Source organism: Trematomus bernacchii, unplaced genomic scaffold (genome assembly GCF_902827165.1).
Source record: "Trematomus bernacchii unplaced genomic scaffold, fTreBer1.1, whole genome shotgun sequence".
Classification (NCBI taxonomy): domain Eukaryota; kingdom Metazoa; phylum Chordata; class Actinopteri; order Perciformes; family Nototheniidae; genus Trematomus; species Trematomus bernacchii.
The window spans coordinates 2,528,805-2,546,919 of record NW_022987767.1 but is presented as its reverse complement, the minus strand read 5'-3'; the positions used below and the strand labels follow the sequence as shown (position 1 = coordinate 2,546,919).

The window sequence follows — 18,115 nt, the reverse complement described above, 5'->3', positions numbered from 1 at the left end:
CAAAATCATCTGTAAAAGCTGGAATAATGAAAATAACATTACCCCAAAAGTACGTAGATAATGTTTTCCCATTAAGAAACACACTATTGAATTAAAAACACTAGTAAGCGTTTACCAAATATCATCAGGACTGTAGTGTCTTATTATATTATAGGTCAGGCTGACTGAGTAGTTATTTGTTCCATTGAACGAAAAAGTACAAAAAGCATCTGAAAAAATTAACTATAAAAGCTGGAATCACATCAAGATTGTTTTCCTAGCTGATAATGAATTAAAAACACTGCATTTTCCAAATATGATCAGGACTGTAGCATCTTATATAGACACTTGTTGCTGTCTCAGTTAACTCCTCCCCCTCCTAAGATGAAGGGTTTGGTTAGAGTTGGCTACAGGCGCTCACCATTAAGAAACACACTATTGAATTAAAAACACTCAGGACTGTAGTGTCTTATTATATTATAGGTCGGGCTCACTGGGTAGTCCATTGAAAGACAAAGTAAGTATAAAAATCATCTGAAAAAATAACCCACATCAAGATTGTTTTCCTAGCTAATAATGAATGAAAAAAACGCTTATTATTTGCATGCATTTTCCAAATATGATCAGGACTGTAGCATCTTATATAGACACTTGTTGCTGCTCGGTGTCCTTTAGTTAACTCCTTCCCCTCCTAAGATGAAGGGTTTGGTTAGAGTCGGCTACAGGCGCTCATCAAGGCAAAGAGAGAAAGGACTTGCTGTTATCTTTAAACTTTCATCACACCATGTTGGCTCCGTGCCTCCAGATACCTTTGGACAGATATTCATTTCCACTTGTCTTTGTGAGGTTTTCTTGCAGCGTATACCTGCAGGTCCCTCTTTCACTGGTGTAATAATTTCATCTGGACGGATCTACTCTATCTATTTCTTCATTTCCATTATGCTAAGTATACCTTTTCAATAGTTAAAAGCAGTGTTTTAACATCTGATATATTGGGGAAGGTTTGTTGAATTATTGTTACCCATTTGTGTCACAAAAGCTTAAATCTGTTTAAAGAATTTGCTTTTTATGCATCATTTCGAACATTTCCCTCACCAGGAATGCCTTAGCAGTGTAAATAATACTCATTTACACATGAAATCTGTTGCACGTAACCTCTCTCCCCGCACATTTCCCTTCGTCTGGCTGAGAAACGGCTCTTGGCAGGGCGCTGCGTGGCTGTCATTATCATCACTTCCATGTAATCTGCTCCTTAATCACGGTAACAGCTTCTACGTCGGCTGACAAAGTTGTACGACAAAGAAAATTGTTTAAAAAAAAAGCTATGTGCAATAACGCGCCGGCCAACAAACCCAGCACCGCCTGAGCACTGTTGTTGTCAGAGCGTATTAGAAGGAGAGGATGGGAGCCGCAGTGGGAACGTGAACAAACAGCGGGGGCTGGCTCCACTCATCTCTCTGCATTTACAAGCCTCTTACTTTGTCAAAGTGAGCGTGGATCTAATGGTTGTATCAGGTATCTCCTGACCCCGATGTGTCGACTCCACACACTGAAGCTATCACGTCAAATGTATTTTTCTTTGACTTGTGAAGAAGCAAAGATGGTTCTCTCTCCCTCCGTCGCTTCCACTCTTTCTTTCTCTTCCTCCGTCTCCATCCTTCTCCCTTGCTCGCTTTCTCTCTGGAAATCGATGCAAAATGCTTTATAAAAAACCAATACTCATCTCCCTGTTTCGCCCGAGGTGTTCCTTTCTCATATGGTCTTGCAATTCTTCCAGCTAGAATTTCACCATACCCCTCCAGGCTAACTCTGTTTTTCATCTCCACTTTTTTAAAAAGCAATTAAAATGCTGCCTGTTTTTCTTTTCCTTTCCCTCTCTTCTACTCCCTTCTCTCGCTCTCTGTTGGTCTCCTCATTTTTACCCTTTCAGTTAAATCCCTGAATTGGATGGTTGGGAGGAGGGGGGTAATTTTAACAGGTAGGGAGAAAGTAAAAGGTGTTGGGGGGGGGGGGAGGGAGGCATGCATGGAGAAATTAAGATACACAAAAAAGCAGATTGATGTGGAGAAAGAAGAAAGGGACTAGACAAAGAAATCAGAAGAGAGAGGGAAAAGGGATGCAGAGAAACAAACAGAATATGAGAAGAGATGGAGAGAGGAGTGGGAGAAGACACAGACACAACTCCATATGCAGAGAGGAAGAGTGAGGAAGAGGAGGGAGGGTGTGGGAGGTTATTGAGGACAGGAAAAGCTCAGATCTCCCACATAAAGTGAGGGCAGAGAGGGGTCTGCAGGAGGTGGAGGGGCGTTCAGGTACCACTGATTCTACAGGGAACAGATGCTATCTGGAGACGCTAATGGGCGCCTAATAAAAGCAAGCAGCTGCATGCAAAGTGAAACAAACGCACCCAGGGAGTGTGTCCTGCCTCACATCACACAGTCGCTTTGGAGGAAGGAGGGTGTGAAGTCAAAAAATAGATTGAAAATGTGCTTCTTTTACAAAAGGTGAGGGGAAAGAAGTTCCAAAACAAGGACTACTTTACTTTAATGTAGCTAAATATGTGGTTAGGGTAAGGGTTCATTACAATCAAATCAGATGTGTAATATTTTCTCTGTTATTTTGCAGCTACATAACATTACTGTTCCTGCACAAGAGCTACAATTAACTCTCATTATTATTTAATGTTAAGCGATTAAACCCAAAAGTCAAACATTTTACAAAAAAGTGGTTAAATATGTGGTTAGGGTTGATTACAATCAAATCAGATTCATGTGTAATTTTCATCCAGGTTTTTTACATTAAATATGAAAACAGCAACAACAATTGTCTTACATGGTTATCTTGGAACATATAATAATTGAAGGCGTTGTATATTTCCAGATGTGATTGCATTGAGAAAACTCAATTTCACAACCACTGATAACCGTCACTGACTCTTATTCCCACAATTTGTGTTGCTAGCTATCATAATGTCTGTCTGCAGGTTGCCAAAACATTTTCTCTGTTATTTTGCAGCTACATAACATTACTGTTCCTGTGCAAGAGCTACAATTAGCTCTCATTATTATTTCATGTTAAGCGATTAAAACTCAAATTCAAACAGCTCATTTTACTTCAGATCACAGCGATGTGTTAGTGCCATGTTAAAGAAGCAAAACGCACTTGAGGCCTTACCGTGAAATGGAGTAAAAAGGAAAGGAAATATAGTGAATGCTAACGGTAAAAGATGAGATATTGTTTGCTGTGTTAATTATGGTTATCAGCACCGGAGAAAGAGTAACTAAAAGAGGATGGAGCCCGTGCAGATCTGTCGACCAACAAGACTCGTCTTCAAAGAGAAAAATATCCAGTGGTCTTTTCAAAATACTTTCCTTGTCTCTGAAACATTCCCCCCTTAATCCCCCAGCTTCTGTTGAACAGAGACTTTCCTCTGAGAGAGCGGCGCAGCGAGAGCATCAATGTTTCATGACCCCTGTCCCTTAATATGGCCCGCACAGAAGAAGATGAATAACCACACATTACTTACTAGACTAACTTTCTCTTGGCATGCTGCATTATTTAGGGGGCAATCTATTAAAAGTAATCATCAACTCTAAACTCTTTAACCCTGCTCTGTTAGTTTCACTGATGGAAAGTAACTAAGTACATTTTCGACTTATTGTTGAGTATTTTCATTAAGAGTGAGCCCTATTATACAAATGTTCATGTCCCTTAAGTGTCTCTCCTGGGACATGTCTCCATGCTCTAATGTTCATAAAGCTCTTTATTTTTCTCATACTGTCTGTGCTGCAGCATCTCTTTTCACCCTCTGTCTGAAACCAGAGTCCAGTCTGCTCTGATAGGTTAGCTGGCCGGCTCTGTTGTGATTGGTCAACTGCTTAAACATGTCCCGCCCCTTGAACTATCACGTATAATGTGTTGGAGCGCTAGCCAATAGAAGCGCTACTGTAACTACGTGATGTCACTATGTTGTGGAAAACATCAAAAGAGCACAATAGGGCCCCTTTAATGCTACTTTCTACTTCAACTCTAGACTATTTTAACACTCACTTATCTACACAGTCTACATTTGGTCCACATTAACTACAATGCTAAAATGCTGTTACATGTATAACAGGTTAATGTAATAAACATAACAATATAAGACTGTGAACTTATCCGTGAGTACTTTTACTTTTGATATTTGAAGTATGTTTACCTGATAACCCAAAATGAGCCATTGACCTAATGAGTACTTATATATATTTTTTGTGGTTCTTTGCATCATGATGCTAATACTTTTGTAATTGTACCTAATCATAACCAGGACTTTTTCATGTAATGGAGTATTTTTAGACAATACTATGCATACTTATTTAAGTACAGGATCCGAGTACTTCTTCTAACACTACTTAGTTTCCGGTTTTGCCTGTTTGACCGGACATGACTGAATGCAGCGTCTATATATATATATATATCTCTCTCTCTCTCTCTCTATATATATATATATATATATATATATATATATATATATATATATATATATAAATATATCTATATCTATGCGGCTTTGCCAGTGTAATTGTTTTGCTTTCTGCTGTCAGCCATTATCCTAATTCACACAAAAGGGCCCCTCCTTCCACGGGCTCCAACGGAAAGTGGAGCCCTGAGGCCAACTGTACACTGAGGAGGCTGGAAGAGAGAGAAACAGAGAGAAACAGAGAGAGAGAGTGTGTGTGTGTGTGTGTGTGTGTGTGTGTGTGTGTGTGTGTGTGTGTGTGTGTGTGTGTGTGTGTGTGTGTGTGTGTGTGTGTGTGTGTGTGTGTGTGTGTGTGTGTGTGTGTGTGTGTGTGTGTGTGTGTGTGTGTGTGTGTGTGTGTGTGTGTGTGTGTGTGTGTGTGTGTGTGTGTGTGTGATTGAAAGTGAGAAAGTAACAGAAAGAGATAGAGAGAGGGAGCAAAGGAGCATGTGTGAAAGAGAAGCACTCCCACCAACACTCACACTGGTATCCGGTCTTTACTCTCTCTGTAATAACACTGTTTGGGTGCTCTGACATGACTCTGTGCTTCATCTGTGCTATTCTTCTTCTCCCCATATGAATAACGTCTTTGTAACATGTGAAGCTTGCACCGGAGCATTACGAAAAGAAAAAAAAATGTAAGATGTTCATGAAAAATAGAGCTGGTTTTACACAAGATGTGTCATTTGACCGTTTTTACTCCAAAATCTGAATATCATTAGCATTTTTTTTATTAGAAAAACTCCTGTCTTGTTGCCCCTGGATAATCGCATATACACCACCCTATTAACAGAAACAATTATAAACCCTTGTCTGCGATTGGCTTTATTGTTCGTGTTAGATGTCAGGAACAAAAGGGATTTCCTGTCAGCAGCTTCTGTGATTATCAAGACTTTCATATTTATATTACCAAGGGATTAAGGGGATCCTGTAGCCAATTTGGCAGGTTTTCAACAACCTGGTGAATGTTTACCCTGGCCCACATGGGACTGTCAGCTGACGCAGAATTGAGGAGTGTATCATGTAGTGAACGACACACTGCATTAGCTTTAGGAGGAAATGTACAGCATGGAAATCAGCAGAGAACAGAGATCATTACTTCTCCTTTCAGAGCTACCTCCGCTGGTGTCACCTTGTTGGAGCATGGAGCTAAAAGCGTGATGAGGTGGGAGGGTGGATTACCAACAGCTCTTACACAATCTGAATCATGATGACTAAATCTTACAATGGACATGCTTCAAAAAATAAAAGCACTGATCATGAGAGAATCAGATGCCTCAGAAAGCAGGAGTTCCTTTCTCTTCCTGTCCAAACAAATACAAATTGAGATAATAGAAAGCAAGTGTTTGAGGTGTCAACGTTTCCCTGAAATACCAGCCATGTTTCTATTTGAAAAGTTGTGTGATTGTGTCTCAAACATAGGAGTATACTCATGAAAGTCATCATGCTTTACTGTATCTAGTGTCTGGAAATTAACCTCTATGTTTGACACTAATAATGACTTTAAGTGAGAGGTTATTGTTGCAAAAGCTTAGGTGTAAATTAGTCAGAGAATCTGTATTCAACACCCAAATTAGCTAGATTTGATCAGATTCAAAGCTTCTATGATCCACACATTTACGTCATGTTTCCCTCCAAGGATCCCTCACAGCACTCTGATCTACTGACCAAATAAACAGACTATAATAGGGGGCGCACGCAGAAATGTTTGCATGTAAATTTACCACCATTTAAAATCCCAATTAAAACATGTGAAAGCATCTGCACTGGCCAGATTGACAGCAGCTGAATTTCCAAATGCAAATGAAAGGAGACAAAAAAACAAAAGCCCTGGAGGTGTATTAAAAAATAATCATGACTAAAACAAAGAAAAACAATCAAATTTATCGTTTTAGAACCATGAGAGTTTTGAAATAATGAGACATTTCCCCAAATTGTTCGAAAAGACATTACAGTTGTGAAGTTGTGCTAATGCCAGTCAGCTAAATGACTTGTTAACAGCATAAATCCAATGAATCCTAATTAAGAAAAACACCAGTTCAATTATTTAATAACTGATTTAATGACTAAAATGCTAAATTAAGCTGTTAAATAGAGATATAAACTAATTCAAATCAACTTGAAGATTTAATTTGGAAAGGATTCCCATCATAAAGTAAAAAGACTGTCCCCATTTCATGAAGATCTCACATTTAAATCAATAGATACACTCTTCAAATGGCTATGGAAAATGATATTTATGTTAGATAAATAGGGAATTAATAATAAAACTAATGCATATGAGAGATGCGTCTTACCTAGTAGGTTAAGTTAGAGTCTCAAATTCATGAAAAAGACACATTTAAATCACAAGAAATGCCAATAATTCCTGATATTGATGTTTGATAAATAGGGAATTAATAACAAACTAATGCACATCAGAGACGTGTCTTACCTAGTTAGTGTAAGTAAAGTTAGATGCATGGAGGTCTCACATTTAAAACAAAAGATGCACTCTTTAAAATGCCAATAAATCGTATTATTGGGACAAACAGGGGAAAGTCATTACTAGAAGTAATGCATAGAGTGACCTGCAGTAAGTAAGTTAAGTTAGAGTCTCAAATTCTCACAAATAAATCAACATATGCCAATAAATCCTTAAATTGATGATAAATACGAGTAATTACTAAAACTAATGCAGTAAAAGACATGTCGTATGGAGTACATTAGTTAAGTTAGAGTCTGAACTTCATGAAGTGTCACATCACATCATCAAAATATACACTCTTTAGAATGCCAATCACTCAAAAACTCTTATAATTAAGGACATTATTTACAAGAACCGATGCATTCAGTATGAGAATATGCCCTACCTGGAGTAGGTTAAGTTAGTCTCAAATTAATGAAGATATCACATTTAAATCAAAATATACACTTTTTAAAATGCCAATAAATTAAAAAAACTCTGATAAGGAAAGGAATAACGAGAACTGATGCATTCAGTATGAGAGTATGTCCTACCTGGAGTAAGTAAGTTAAGTTAGAGTCTCAAATTAAAGAAGATATCACAAATAAATCAACATATGCCAATAAATCCTTAAATTGATGATGATAAATTAGAAATAATTATTAAAACTAATGCAGTGAGAGACATGTTTTATGGAGTAAATTAGTTAAGTTAGTCTCAACTTCATGAAGATTTCACATTTAAAATCACAATATATACTCTTTTTAAAATGCCAATAAGTCATAATATTGTGACATAAGATACATTAATATCCTATGCATATGAGAAACTGTCCTACCTGGAGTAAGTAAGTTAAGTTAGAGTCTCACATGAATGAAGATGTCACATTTCAATCAAAATATACACTTTTTAAAATGCCAATAAGTCATAATATTGTGACATAAGATACATGAATTTCCTGTGAGAGACGCGTCTTACCTGGAGTCTGGGTACTTGGTGAGGGTCGCCAGGCTGCTGGTGTACATGTGTCCCCCGACATCGATGTGCACCGGGGCGTTTGATTTGGTCAGCTGAGCCGGCAGAGGGATCCCCTGCGAGGCCAGAGGAGAGACCGGGGAGCGGGTCAGAGACAGCCGAGACATGCTTCTTCCCTCCTGAAAGCAAGTGTACAAAAAAGCCATGGGAGTGGTGGTAAGCATTTGGAAAAAAGCACACAACAACACTATGCTGCTGGTGCACCGCGGAGCAGATCCTCTCTGAATGCTATCAGATCACTTCCATGTCTGTCTGGTCGCATATTTAGCCTGGAAATTATTGCCACCGCTCTAATTAAGTATGTTTGCATCTTTCCATGCAGCACCGGAGGCGAGGATAGGAGGATGCTTATTAGAGAGAGAGAGAGAGAGAGAAAGAGAGGAGGGGGGAGAGAGATGGACAGATATAAAGACAGTGAGAGAGAGGGAGGAATGCTAGGTGTCAGCCTCCAGGGGAATAAAACAAACTGCTGCTGCAATATTCTAATTAAAGGTCGCCGTATGTGTTAGACGTGATGCACCCAGACACACCAACCACCAATCTGAGAGCCAGAAAACACGACGGGGGTGGGGGGTAACTTTTCTTCTTCCTCTTTGCACACGTACATTCAAAAACAAAAGAGGTGATGGCTTGTTTTGTCACTTGTGACTTCTTCACCATTATTACATAGGCTAGTCGAACACGCGGAAAAACGCGCCAAAAGCATCACTTTACTGTCTACAGTAACAGGCCCAATCATGAAGTATTTCTCTCCATAAACGAGTTGACAAAATGTCAGAAAGATCACATTTTGTGCCATATAATATAACCTCGTGTTAATCTAAGTGCTCCAGATTTGGGAACTGATTTGAGATATGGTGCACGCTGAGGTCAGCAGCTGGGTTTGATTAGCTGCTGAAATGTTTGATGAAATCTATCTTCTTTAAAGACTTCGATACGACTCCATATGGTTCTGGAAAACAATGGATGCATTTGGGTCCAATTTAGTAGAGCGTTTTGTTTTCCAACATTAAAGTGGACACATTTTAGTGCCTACAAAGTGTAAAACACAACAGGAGAGGATAGGATTTTTCTTACTTTAAGTTTCCCTAACGATCAGTGACTAAAGGTCACATTGTGTTATCATTACTCATCCGTTCCCCTGCAGGCGCTTTGGTCTGAAATACAGACCTTTCCTGACGCAACACACAACCAAACTTTGGATATTACTTTGAGCTCCACTGTGCAACTACACAACAGATTGGGGTAATAGGATTTCACCCTCCAGTAAATCAGCAGAGTTGATCGGTAAGTGTGGTTGCATATTATGGGCTGTTTGTCCTGCTTTTATGGTAAACCAGAGGCCGGTGTGAAAGGCCAGATCAGCCCCTCGGCTCCGAGAGCACAAACGCCGCTGGGCAAAAAACGAGACAGGAGGATTTTCCTTTTTTTCTCAGGGTGTTGCCTGGCTTACAGCAGTATCACGTTAATTTAATTCGATTACAGTAGGACGAGATTACATTTCAAATCCCAGGAAAAAGAGGAAAACAACTTGTAAAGAATGAAGAAGTTTGGGGTCCCAACACCGGTATCCCCCCTCCTTCACTCCTTACCAATTCAACGATACATGTATAATATAATCGGAACAAAAAAAGAGAGAAAAATGCATATAAAGCTCCCAAATAATCATAATTTCATTCAACATCTGTCTCATTAAATCACTCTCTATCTCCCCCTACACAATCACACACACCATACATGACACATTCCTCCACAAAACACCGTAAAAGCATCAACTTTCCCCTGCCTCCTTCCACTGACCCTCATAAAGTGTTGTAGCCAATTCCATCCTTTAGACATCCAAATAATATTAAAATCCTCTGCGTACACGATAGAAATAGTACGCACACGGAAATGTTAGAATGGGGAACAACCCGGTACAACATCCCACTCCACACGATGTGCTCTGCCTTTAATTCGACCAATGCTCAACATGGCGTCTTATTCCATGCTGTACAATTAAAATCAGGATCCTGACACGTGTGATTCATCAGGCGCTGGATAAAAACTGCGAGAAAGAAAGGGAAAAGAGGAAGGTAAACCCCTCTAGTTTCCACGCTGCTCTTTAGCACCGGTTCGTCTATTCGACAGGCTGCACTGTGCGTAAACACATCAGATTATGTGAAAAAATGTTCACCATACCGTTTCAAACATCGTAGGGAATCCAGAGGAAATCCGTGCCGGCGGTCAGTCCCAGCTCCTGTCCGCGTAAAACCCCGGAAAATCTCAAATATTTTTCTCCAAATGCCCTCGAGTCTGTGGTACACTTACACCAGCATCCAGCTCCGGCACGAACCTCTACGCTGCCGCACGGAAAAGCCAAGTGTTTGCTGTGTATCCCAACACAAAGCTGCCTTCTAAAAACACACTACAGGCTGTGGCCGGGCTGGACTGCTTTTGCGAAAGAGTCTCTGTGGCTTTAAAGGCTCTTATTGCAAGGCTGGCTCGACCTGTCCTCAGCGAGCTTCTTTGTACCAAAGCGCACAGGAAGCTTCCTTACCTTGTACATAGATGAGATGATCTCCTTCCTCTTCTGTCCTCTTATTTTGGATACGCGTAAAATTGTGCGCTCTTGTTGGATTCCTGCTTCGTTTTTTCGGCTTCTTCTTGTTCTTGCTTTTTGTTGCCTAAATGAAACTGCCCCTGTGGTTTGTTATGAGAAGAAGAAAGCCAATAATCCGTCTCTAAATAACAGAGCAGAGCTGAAAAAGAAAGATCTTGCTCCGGGCAGCCCAAGTGCCTCTGGGCCAGGGATTAGGCTACAATTAGCTCAACTCCACTCTCTCGCCCAGGCAATTTTCTCAAGGAAGGAAAAACGTGATATACCCCCTCCTTATTCCCGAAATTATGACTGCAAAGATATAATAACTTATCTAATTTTTACCCCAGCTAAAGTAGACGGGTTCCCTTAACGGTGTGAAGTTGTAGGGGGTTGGAAACCTAACAGGCAACTGTCGCTCAATGGATTTAGAGCAGCAAAAAGCAGATTTTAATCATTGTCATTTCGTCTGATGTAATAGTTCCCCAGGCAGTTCCAGCTAGTAGGCATACATTTCCATCTCCATCTCCAGCCTGGATCTAAAGTTTAAAGCCATAGTCCTTCACTCAGGCAGCATGCAATAAAAGGCGCAGTAACTTGTTGATAAAGTCCCAGTAGGAAAAATATGTTGAAAATGAAGAGATATCCTTGAACCAATATCTTTCACGCGGTGATTTTCCCCCTCTGTCTCTCCCTCTCTCCCTCTCTCGCCTTAATGTCTGGAGTTGTAACACCAAATTTCCTGCAGGCCATTAAAATCAAATGACGTCTATGGACATGCATGCTGCTGCAGAAAGCGCCCTCACAACCTGCCTGCAGCCAAATGCGCCATTTCAATTATAGCGCAGGGCTTAGATGGAGATATTGCCCAGAACAACCCACCCCCCTCCCTTCCTTCACTCTCAAATGAAAGCAGTCAGCCTCCAGACTTCTTTTTTTTGGGGGAAAATAAGACGCTGGATGACAATTGTTATTTTTTAAACATATAAAGACACCATGCAGGTGATGATGAAGCGCGTAAAAGTGGTGTGCCAAATTTGGTGAAGGATAAAGAGGGAGACAAGCAGGTGCTCACACCAAGGAGAGCATTATTTATTTATTTGAATGTGTGTTTATTTGCGGGTAAATAACTGTGAATAATTGATGAAACATTGAGCCCAGTAATTACTCTGTACCAGCATCCTGAGAGGTGGGAGGCTCGTTTCTTGATATTTGGCGCCAACCAGTGTAGGAACTTGTTATTGGTCCACAGAAAATGTAGTTTCACTTTTTAGGAAAGGTCTCTATTGTTTAAAGACGAAAAATATGATATCTTATTGATCCTGTGGCATTTTAAATGGTCTTTTATTTTCTGTTACCTGGTATAATACTCCAATAATATACTCTTAATCATAAGGATGGATCATAAGGAGGTTAATTAAACATGTACATTTACTAGTTACCTGTAAAATAATGTAATCTAACCTAATTTAAGTATCTCAATATAAAAGTAACCTGATTACTTTCGTTACCATTGGATTACTTTAATATCAAACACCAATACATTTTAGCGATATTATTTTAGTTTAATACATAATTTGAATACAAAACACAATCTTTTGTTTAATAAATCACATGTCCACCTACTGAATTAAAATACATTATATAAAGAAAAATAAGTGAAGTGTTGTAATGAGGCTTGTGGAGTAACGGATTACATTTAACAGGATTACGTAATGAGTAAAGCAGGTTTTACCTAAATATCTTGATTTCTCATTTTCTAAGGTGACATTGTCCATTTTTTTTTCATAAAACACTGAAGCATACTTTTGATATTTATTTCTCTTGTGTTTCATTTGCATTTGATATTGAGGTCATCTAAAAGTAATCCGGTTACATTATGTTATATTGTGATACTCAGATTAGGTTACTGAATGCATTAGGTAACTTGTAATGAAATACATTTTTTAATTAACCCTGTGCTTGCCTTTCTTAATATGTCATTCTTAAATGTATTTTAATATTGTAATCCTGCTAGTTATCCCCAGTTAAAAAATATAACACTAATCTGATTACATATTTTTAATTGAACTGTAAAGAGAAAACAGTTAGCTCTTATTGCATCCTGATGATCCCGTTACATGTAATCCGTTACTCCTCAATACTCGAAGTTACGGTATCTTCCTACATCTAAAATGTCAATAATTCAGATATAAAATAAAGTAGTGATACTGGTGGTTTCGCAGCAGCATAGTGGGAGTGTGAAAGCGTCGCTCCTTGAAGCGGTTCAAGTCTTTGTAATTAGAAAGACTCCGCGCCTCAGAGCGATCCCATCATCCCTCGCGGCACAGATTTGTTGTTTCCAGAGGTACGAACTGCAGGGGAAACTGGATTTTTTTTCTCATTAAAGGAAACAAGCCCCGAGTTAGTTCAATTACATGAAGTATGCAGGGATGTTGTAAATTTAAAGATTTAAATAGCTTACAAAGTGGCCCCGGGCCCCATCAGTTAATTTCCTTAATTTATGGATTTTAGCGGAGTGTCTATGTCGAAGGGAAGAAGTAGGTCATCAGGATTTGCATTCGGCTTTGAGATTTCACAACAGATCGAAACATTTGTTCTTCTGACCAGCAGGAGCAGGTGGAAGGAGAGGAAGTAGTGTTCCCTCTATTACTGAAACAAAAACGTCACCATGAGTCAAAAACATTGCTTTTCAGGGGAGAAAGAAAATGCAGACGGTTGTAATATTGGACCCAAGTAATGAGATTATTGATGTGTTTGTCTCCTTGATGCACACAGAGGAAGAACACCGCTCTAACCTAGCATTCATTAAAGGATTGTTCAACCTAATTTCCCCAAAATTGTAATGTTTGCATTTCTTTAAGTCAAATCCATATAGATTTTTGCTTAATTTTTAGGTAAAATGAATAAGCAGCAATACGAAAGATGAAACTGCGTAGATGAAAGGAACAACTGTCCTTCAGACAGCATATGTAAATGAAGGGTATGAATTAATGCATGACCTTAGAAGAGTAATAACTTTGCCTGTAGGTTCAAAAGCAGGTGCTAATAGTGGGGTTTCATAAAGTGGCACAAAGGAGGACAATATTATTCCTTTCTCCAAGATAGTTTGTCCTTAAAACACATAAGAGCTTTTTGAACATTAAAGCATGGAGATTTTTCACAGTAGAAACACTACATACAAATATGAACCTGTAAATGAGCATGATAGGGCCCCTTTAATGTATAACGTTTGAAGTAATAAACAATGCTATACAACTCTGTACGGCATAGTACTTATATTACGTTTTACTGAGAAATACTCAAAAATGTAACCTCACTTACATAAAATGATGCAACACAATCATAGTCCAATTGCTGCATTTATTATAAACACAATCCAACACTTAATTAGATCTAAATTCAGTGGTTTGTAACTAAATGTGTGTTTTTGTGTTGTGTGGAAATACAGAAGGCCAGAGTCCTACATTGAGGAATCAATAAATGCTGCTTTTTCCATACACATAATAATGCTAGATAACAGGAAGTTAGGACATAGTACCATCTGCTGGTTAGCAGCAACACTGTGAATGATCACTGTTTATGGATGCACTCATGTAGAAAGGTCGAGATGTTTATGTTCGGGGTTATAGGTTTAGTTTCCATGTGGTCCCTAAAAAGCATGCATTTACCGGTGCTTGTTAGTGGCCCTAAATGTCAAGTCAATGTTATTTATACAGCCCTGCATCACATATTTGCCTCAGGGGGATTTACAGTCTGTGCAGCATGCAGTACAGTGGTGGAAGAAGTACTCAGATCTGTTATTTCTAGAGTAAAAGTAGCAGCACTCATTAGTAAATATGAGTACTGCTAATAAAGTAGTTTTGATGGCAAGTGTTGTTATGGAAGTCAAAGTACTTGTGATGCGTAATGTCCCATTTCAGAATTACATGACTGAAATATGATTATTGATGCAATTATGAGGCTATAATGTGTAAATGTGTTTGATACGTGTGTGGACCTAAATCAAGAATGGCTTACGGTGCGTCTACACAGCAGCGTTAAAAAAATCTTGAAACGCTTCTGCCCATTCACTTTGAATGGGGTGACGTCACTTTCCCTCACTTTTCGCCGAAATGCATTGTGGGCAGGCGAGCGGAGATTTTCAGGATTTTCAGGATTCAAAGTTGAACAATGTTCAACTTTTGAGGCTGAGGTGGAAGTGTCAGCCAATCAAATCCCGTGTATGCAAATCTGACAGTTCAAGCGATAGCCAATCAAACGGCGTGTATGCTGGGAGAGACATACCGCAGGTCATTTCCTCATATTCCAAAAAATGGAGGAGAAATTAGCGGTAGCGAATCAATCACCCGGTGCTTTATGACCAGACCTACCGGGATTTAACCGGAGGAGCCAGGCATGGAGGGAGGTGGCAGAGACAGTGGTATGTTTTCGCCTGTTTGGGGAGTTTATATCCAGTTTACTTCGGGCTTTTTTGCTTCGTATGTCGCGGGCGGGAGATTCATGTGATTGGTTGTTCGCAAAAAAATCCCCAAGCTTCAGATACGCCCACCTCCAAGATTTTTTTAACGCTGCTGTGTAGACGTACCATTATGGTCATGCTAGTGCTAATGGAGATTCTCCTTAAGACGTACAGTATAGCGGTAAAAACTCCCCCCCAAAAAATCCTTTAACAGAACAAATATTAAGACAAGGAAATGTAGAAACATCTTGATAACACATTCGCACCATTTACAAAATATTCACCAACTTGACAAAAGCTTTACAGCGTTTACTAAAAGCACTGCATAAACAAAATTCTACAAATAAAAACGCTGTATGCGTCACTTTTTAGTGTCACCTGGTTTCCATTGTGTTTGAGCTTCTTGCAGCATTTTTTAAAATTTGCCGTGTTTTTTATTTGCAGCGTTTCGCTTGTGTTAATTTAGTCAAGATGTGTCTCCATTTGCATTTTGGTTTTTATATTTGCATTATTTTTGAAACTGCAGCGCATTTCTCCCTAAAGGAAGTGTTTGGATCGTTATAACGTGTTTGCACCTGTCGGCCACCGTACATAAGCTACCATTTTTGTGGTTTAAAGGTCCCCTATTATACTGTTTTTCATCAATATATTATAGGTCTCAGATATATACAGAACATGTCTCTGAAGTGTTTGGCTCCAAACACCAAACAGATCATTGCAGCATCCCATAATCCCCTCTGTTTCAGCCCTGTTTCAAAAGTGCTGATTCTCTGTCTGTTACTTTAGATGAAAATAAGGAGCCCCTCCCCACGCCCCTCTGAGAGAGATTTGGTTAAAAAGAACACAATGGTGCTCTAGGAGGAGATTCAGGTGATAAGGTGGGGGGGGGGGGTTACCTTGGTTGGCTGATTGGCTAATGGTTACACAAGCCAAAACATCGTTATGACATCACAAAGTGGACCAAAATCTGATCAGCTCATTTTCAGACAGGTTTTTATATAAATGGATCAGGACGAAAAGAGAGAGAATCTTTTTTCCTGAAACTTTCAGAGTCTCTTTACACAGAGGGGACACATGTTGATGTAGAAGAGACATGAAGAAGTGGATTTTGCATAATAGGTGACCTTTAACTAAAATATGAATTTGTTGTATTCTAATCAAAAACATTTCAACAATCATGGTTTTTTGTTCTCAAACTCTCACTTTGAAGTGATCTACATAAAAGCCGACACTGTGTCTCTGTAATCCACGTGTCCCAGGTCACCTTCACACTGTACTTCTGCACCGAGGTGAAAACAGCACCCACACTACGTACAGTCACATCTTCCCTTCTAAATGCGGGCATTTGCAAGAATCTCTTTCAAGCATTTCAAATCAGATCAACACTCCTGCTTTGCCCTCTGGCGTGTGGAGAAAGTTGCAAAAGAACATTGAGAACTTGCTTTTGGTAATCTGCATGCCTGCTGGAGCCCACTGTCAATCGCTGCCTTCTTCCAGCCATCTGACATTCTGCTTGATGTTGCTGTGTGTCTGAGGTGCAGCAGCGACACTTATTGTTCGTTATTTCAGAGACAGATAGAGACACAGCGAGAGAGGGAGAGGGGGGTGTGGGTTTATTAATAGACCGTGTGGGGTTGTGATGCACACAAACACCTAACAAGCACACTGCAGAACTCCCTCAAGTGCTTAATGCCGGCAATTAAGTTTCAGAAAAAGCTGAGCACTAAGAGAGTGTGTACTTTCTGTGTACTTTGAGAGTTGCTGTTATGAATCACTTTACAAGTAAAACTGCAATGACCCTGCTGCTGTCAAACTATCTCTTTGAACATCATCTGATACATAAATGAAGCCCCATCACAGTAGACTTTTAGGTCGATACTATAACTATATATCAATGGTCGAATTATATATATATCTATACTATAATTCGACCATTGCAGAGTTATTGCATAGCGGTGTAGTGGAAAGTACATTTACTCAAGTCTGTACACATTTGAGGTTTTGTTGACTTAGTTTGTGCTTTTTACTAAACCTTTCATGCTGCTGTATACTTCTACCCCTAAAAGAGAGTTATAAAGTACCTTTTTTTGTTAAAGCTACATTTATCTGAGATCTGCAGTAACACACAAAATGAGCTCATAAAATATAAAGCATTTCATAAAATAAATTAGCTCCTATTAATAATCCAGTGATATTCTATATTATAACACAAGGGCCATTTCCTGCATTGAATATGTTTCACCTTCACACTTTGAGATCAATTAACTGTTATTATTTCTATAATTTGGCATTGCTACTCCGGCTAGAGTAAATATCATATATATATATAAGTATGTCTATTTGTGTTTTAAGATTTGTTCCCCCTATATATTTATTAAAGAGGTGAAGAGGGGGTCAAATAATCCATTTTGAGTTAACTCTTAATTAAATGCTGAATTCTGACTGAAACAGATATTATAATTTATTAGCTAATTTCCCAGCTATAGAGGTCAATTCTGACTCAGAACAACCTTTAAAAAACTCAAATCATTACATCTCCTTTCCAGTCTGACAGATCATCAACATCTGGATCAGTAGCTGAGATTTGGTTAAAGAGTCTCTTCTGCTGCCATCATGTGGTCTGAGGCTCTAATCACAGAGAATATACACGCAGTAAGTGAGAGCTCAGCACCTGACAAGTACAGTAGGCCTTCAGATAAAAGAGGCCTCTTACATGTTTGGAGGAAGATTGCCACCAAATGTTGTGGGCAATGGGTCAAAGTATAATGTTTAAATGTAACGAGAGCATTCAAAAATATTCCCAGAACATAAGCGTATCTTTTTTGGGGGGGGGGGTTTGAGAGAGAGGTGATACTATGGCTTCGTTTTGTGTCCGTTGTCAAATCCTTCACCCAACTCTCCTAACAGCCTCTTAATCTAAGTGCAATACTCTGTGAAACCCTTCAAAAATCCTCTGAAATGTGTTATTGTGCTTCTGGCTGAAACCAGTCTTACACATATCCAGCATCATGCTTTGAATGTGTGAACAGAGGGGGAAAAAAAAATTGCCTTTTTTGCTTTTTGTTGCTACGACTATTTGCTTAAGCAGTAACAACGTGAACTGTGTGATGCCTCCAA

General features: G+C 39.2%; 1 protein-coding gene across 4 annotated transcripts in view; it reads right to left on the bottom strand.

Annotated features, from left to right (window-relative positions):
• LOC117496706 (BTB/POZ domain-containing protein kctd15) overlaps window positions 1-18,115 on the bottom strand; it is a 42,013-nt gene that overhangs the window by 21,830 nt on the left and 2,068 nt on the right. Inside the window, exons 1-2 of one of the 4 annotated variants that reach the window (XM_034148441.1) lie at window positions 10,498-11,202; window positions 7,902-8,077 (exon numbers count right to left, since the gene is read on the bottom strand). In XM_034148441.1, the coding sequence (XP_034004332.1) occupies window positions 7,902-8,077; window positions 10,498-10,506 (185 nt within the window). In that variant the 5' untranslated portion in view covers window positions 10,507-11,202. Of the gene's footprint in view, window positions 1-7,901; window positions 8,078-9,758; window positions 9,956-10,139; window positions 10,463-10,497; window positions 11,203-18,115 lie in introns of those variants that run through there. The other 3 variants (XM_034148440.1, XM_034148439.1, XM_034148442.1) reach the window with 3 other exon arrangements.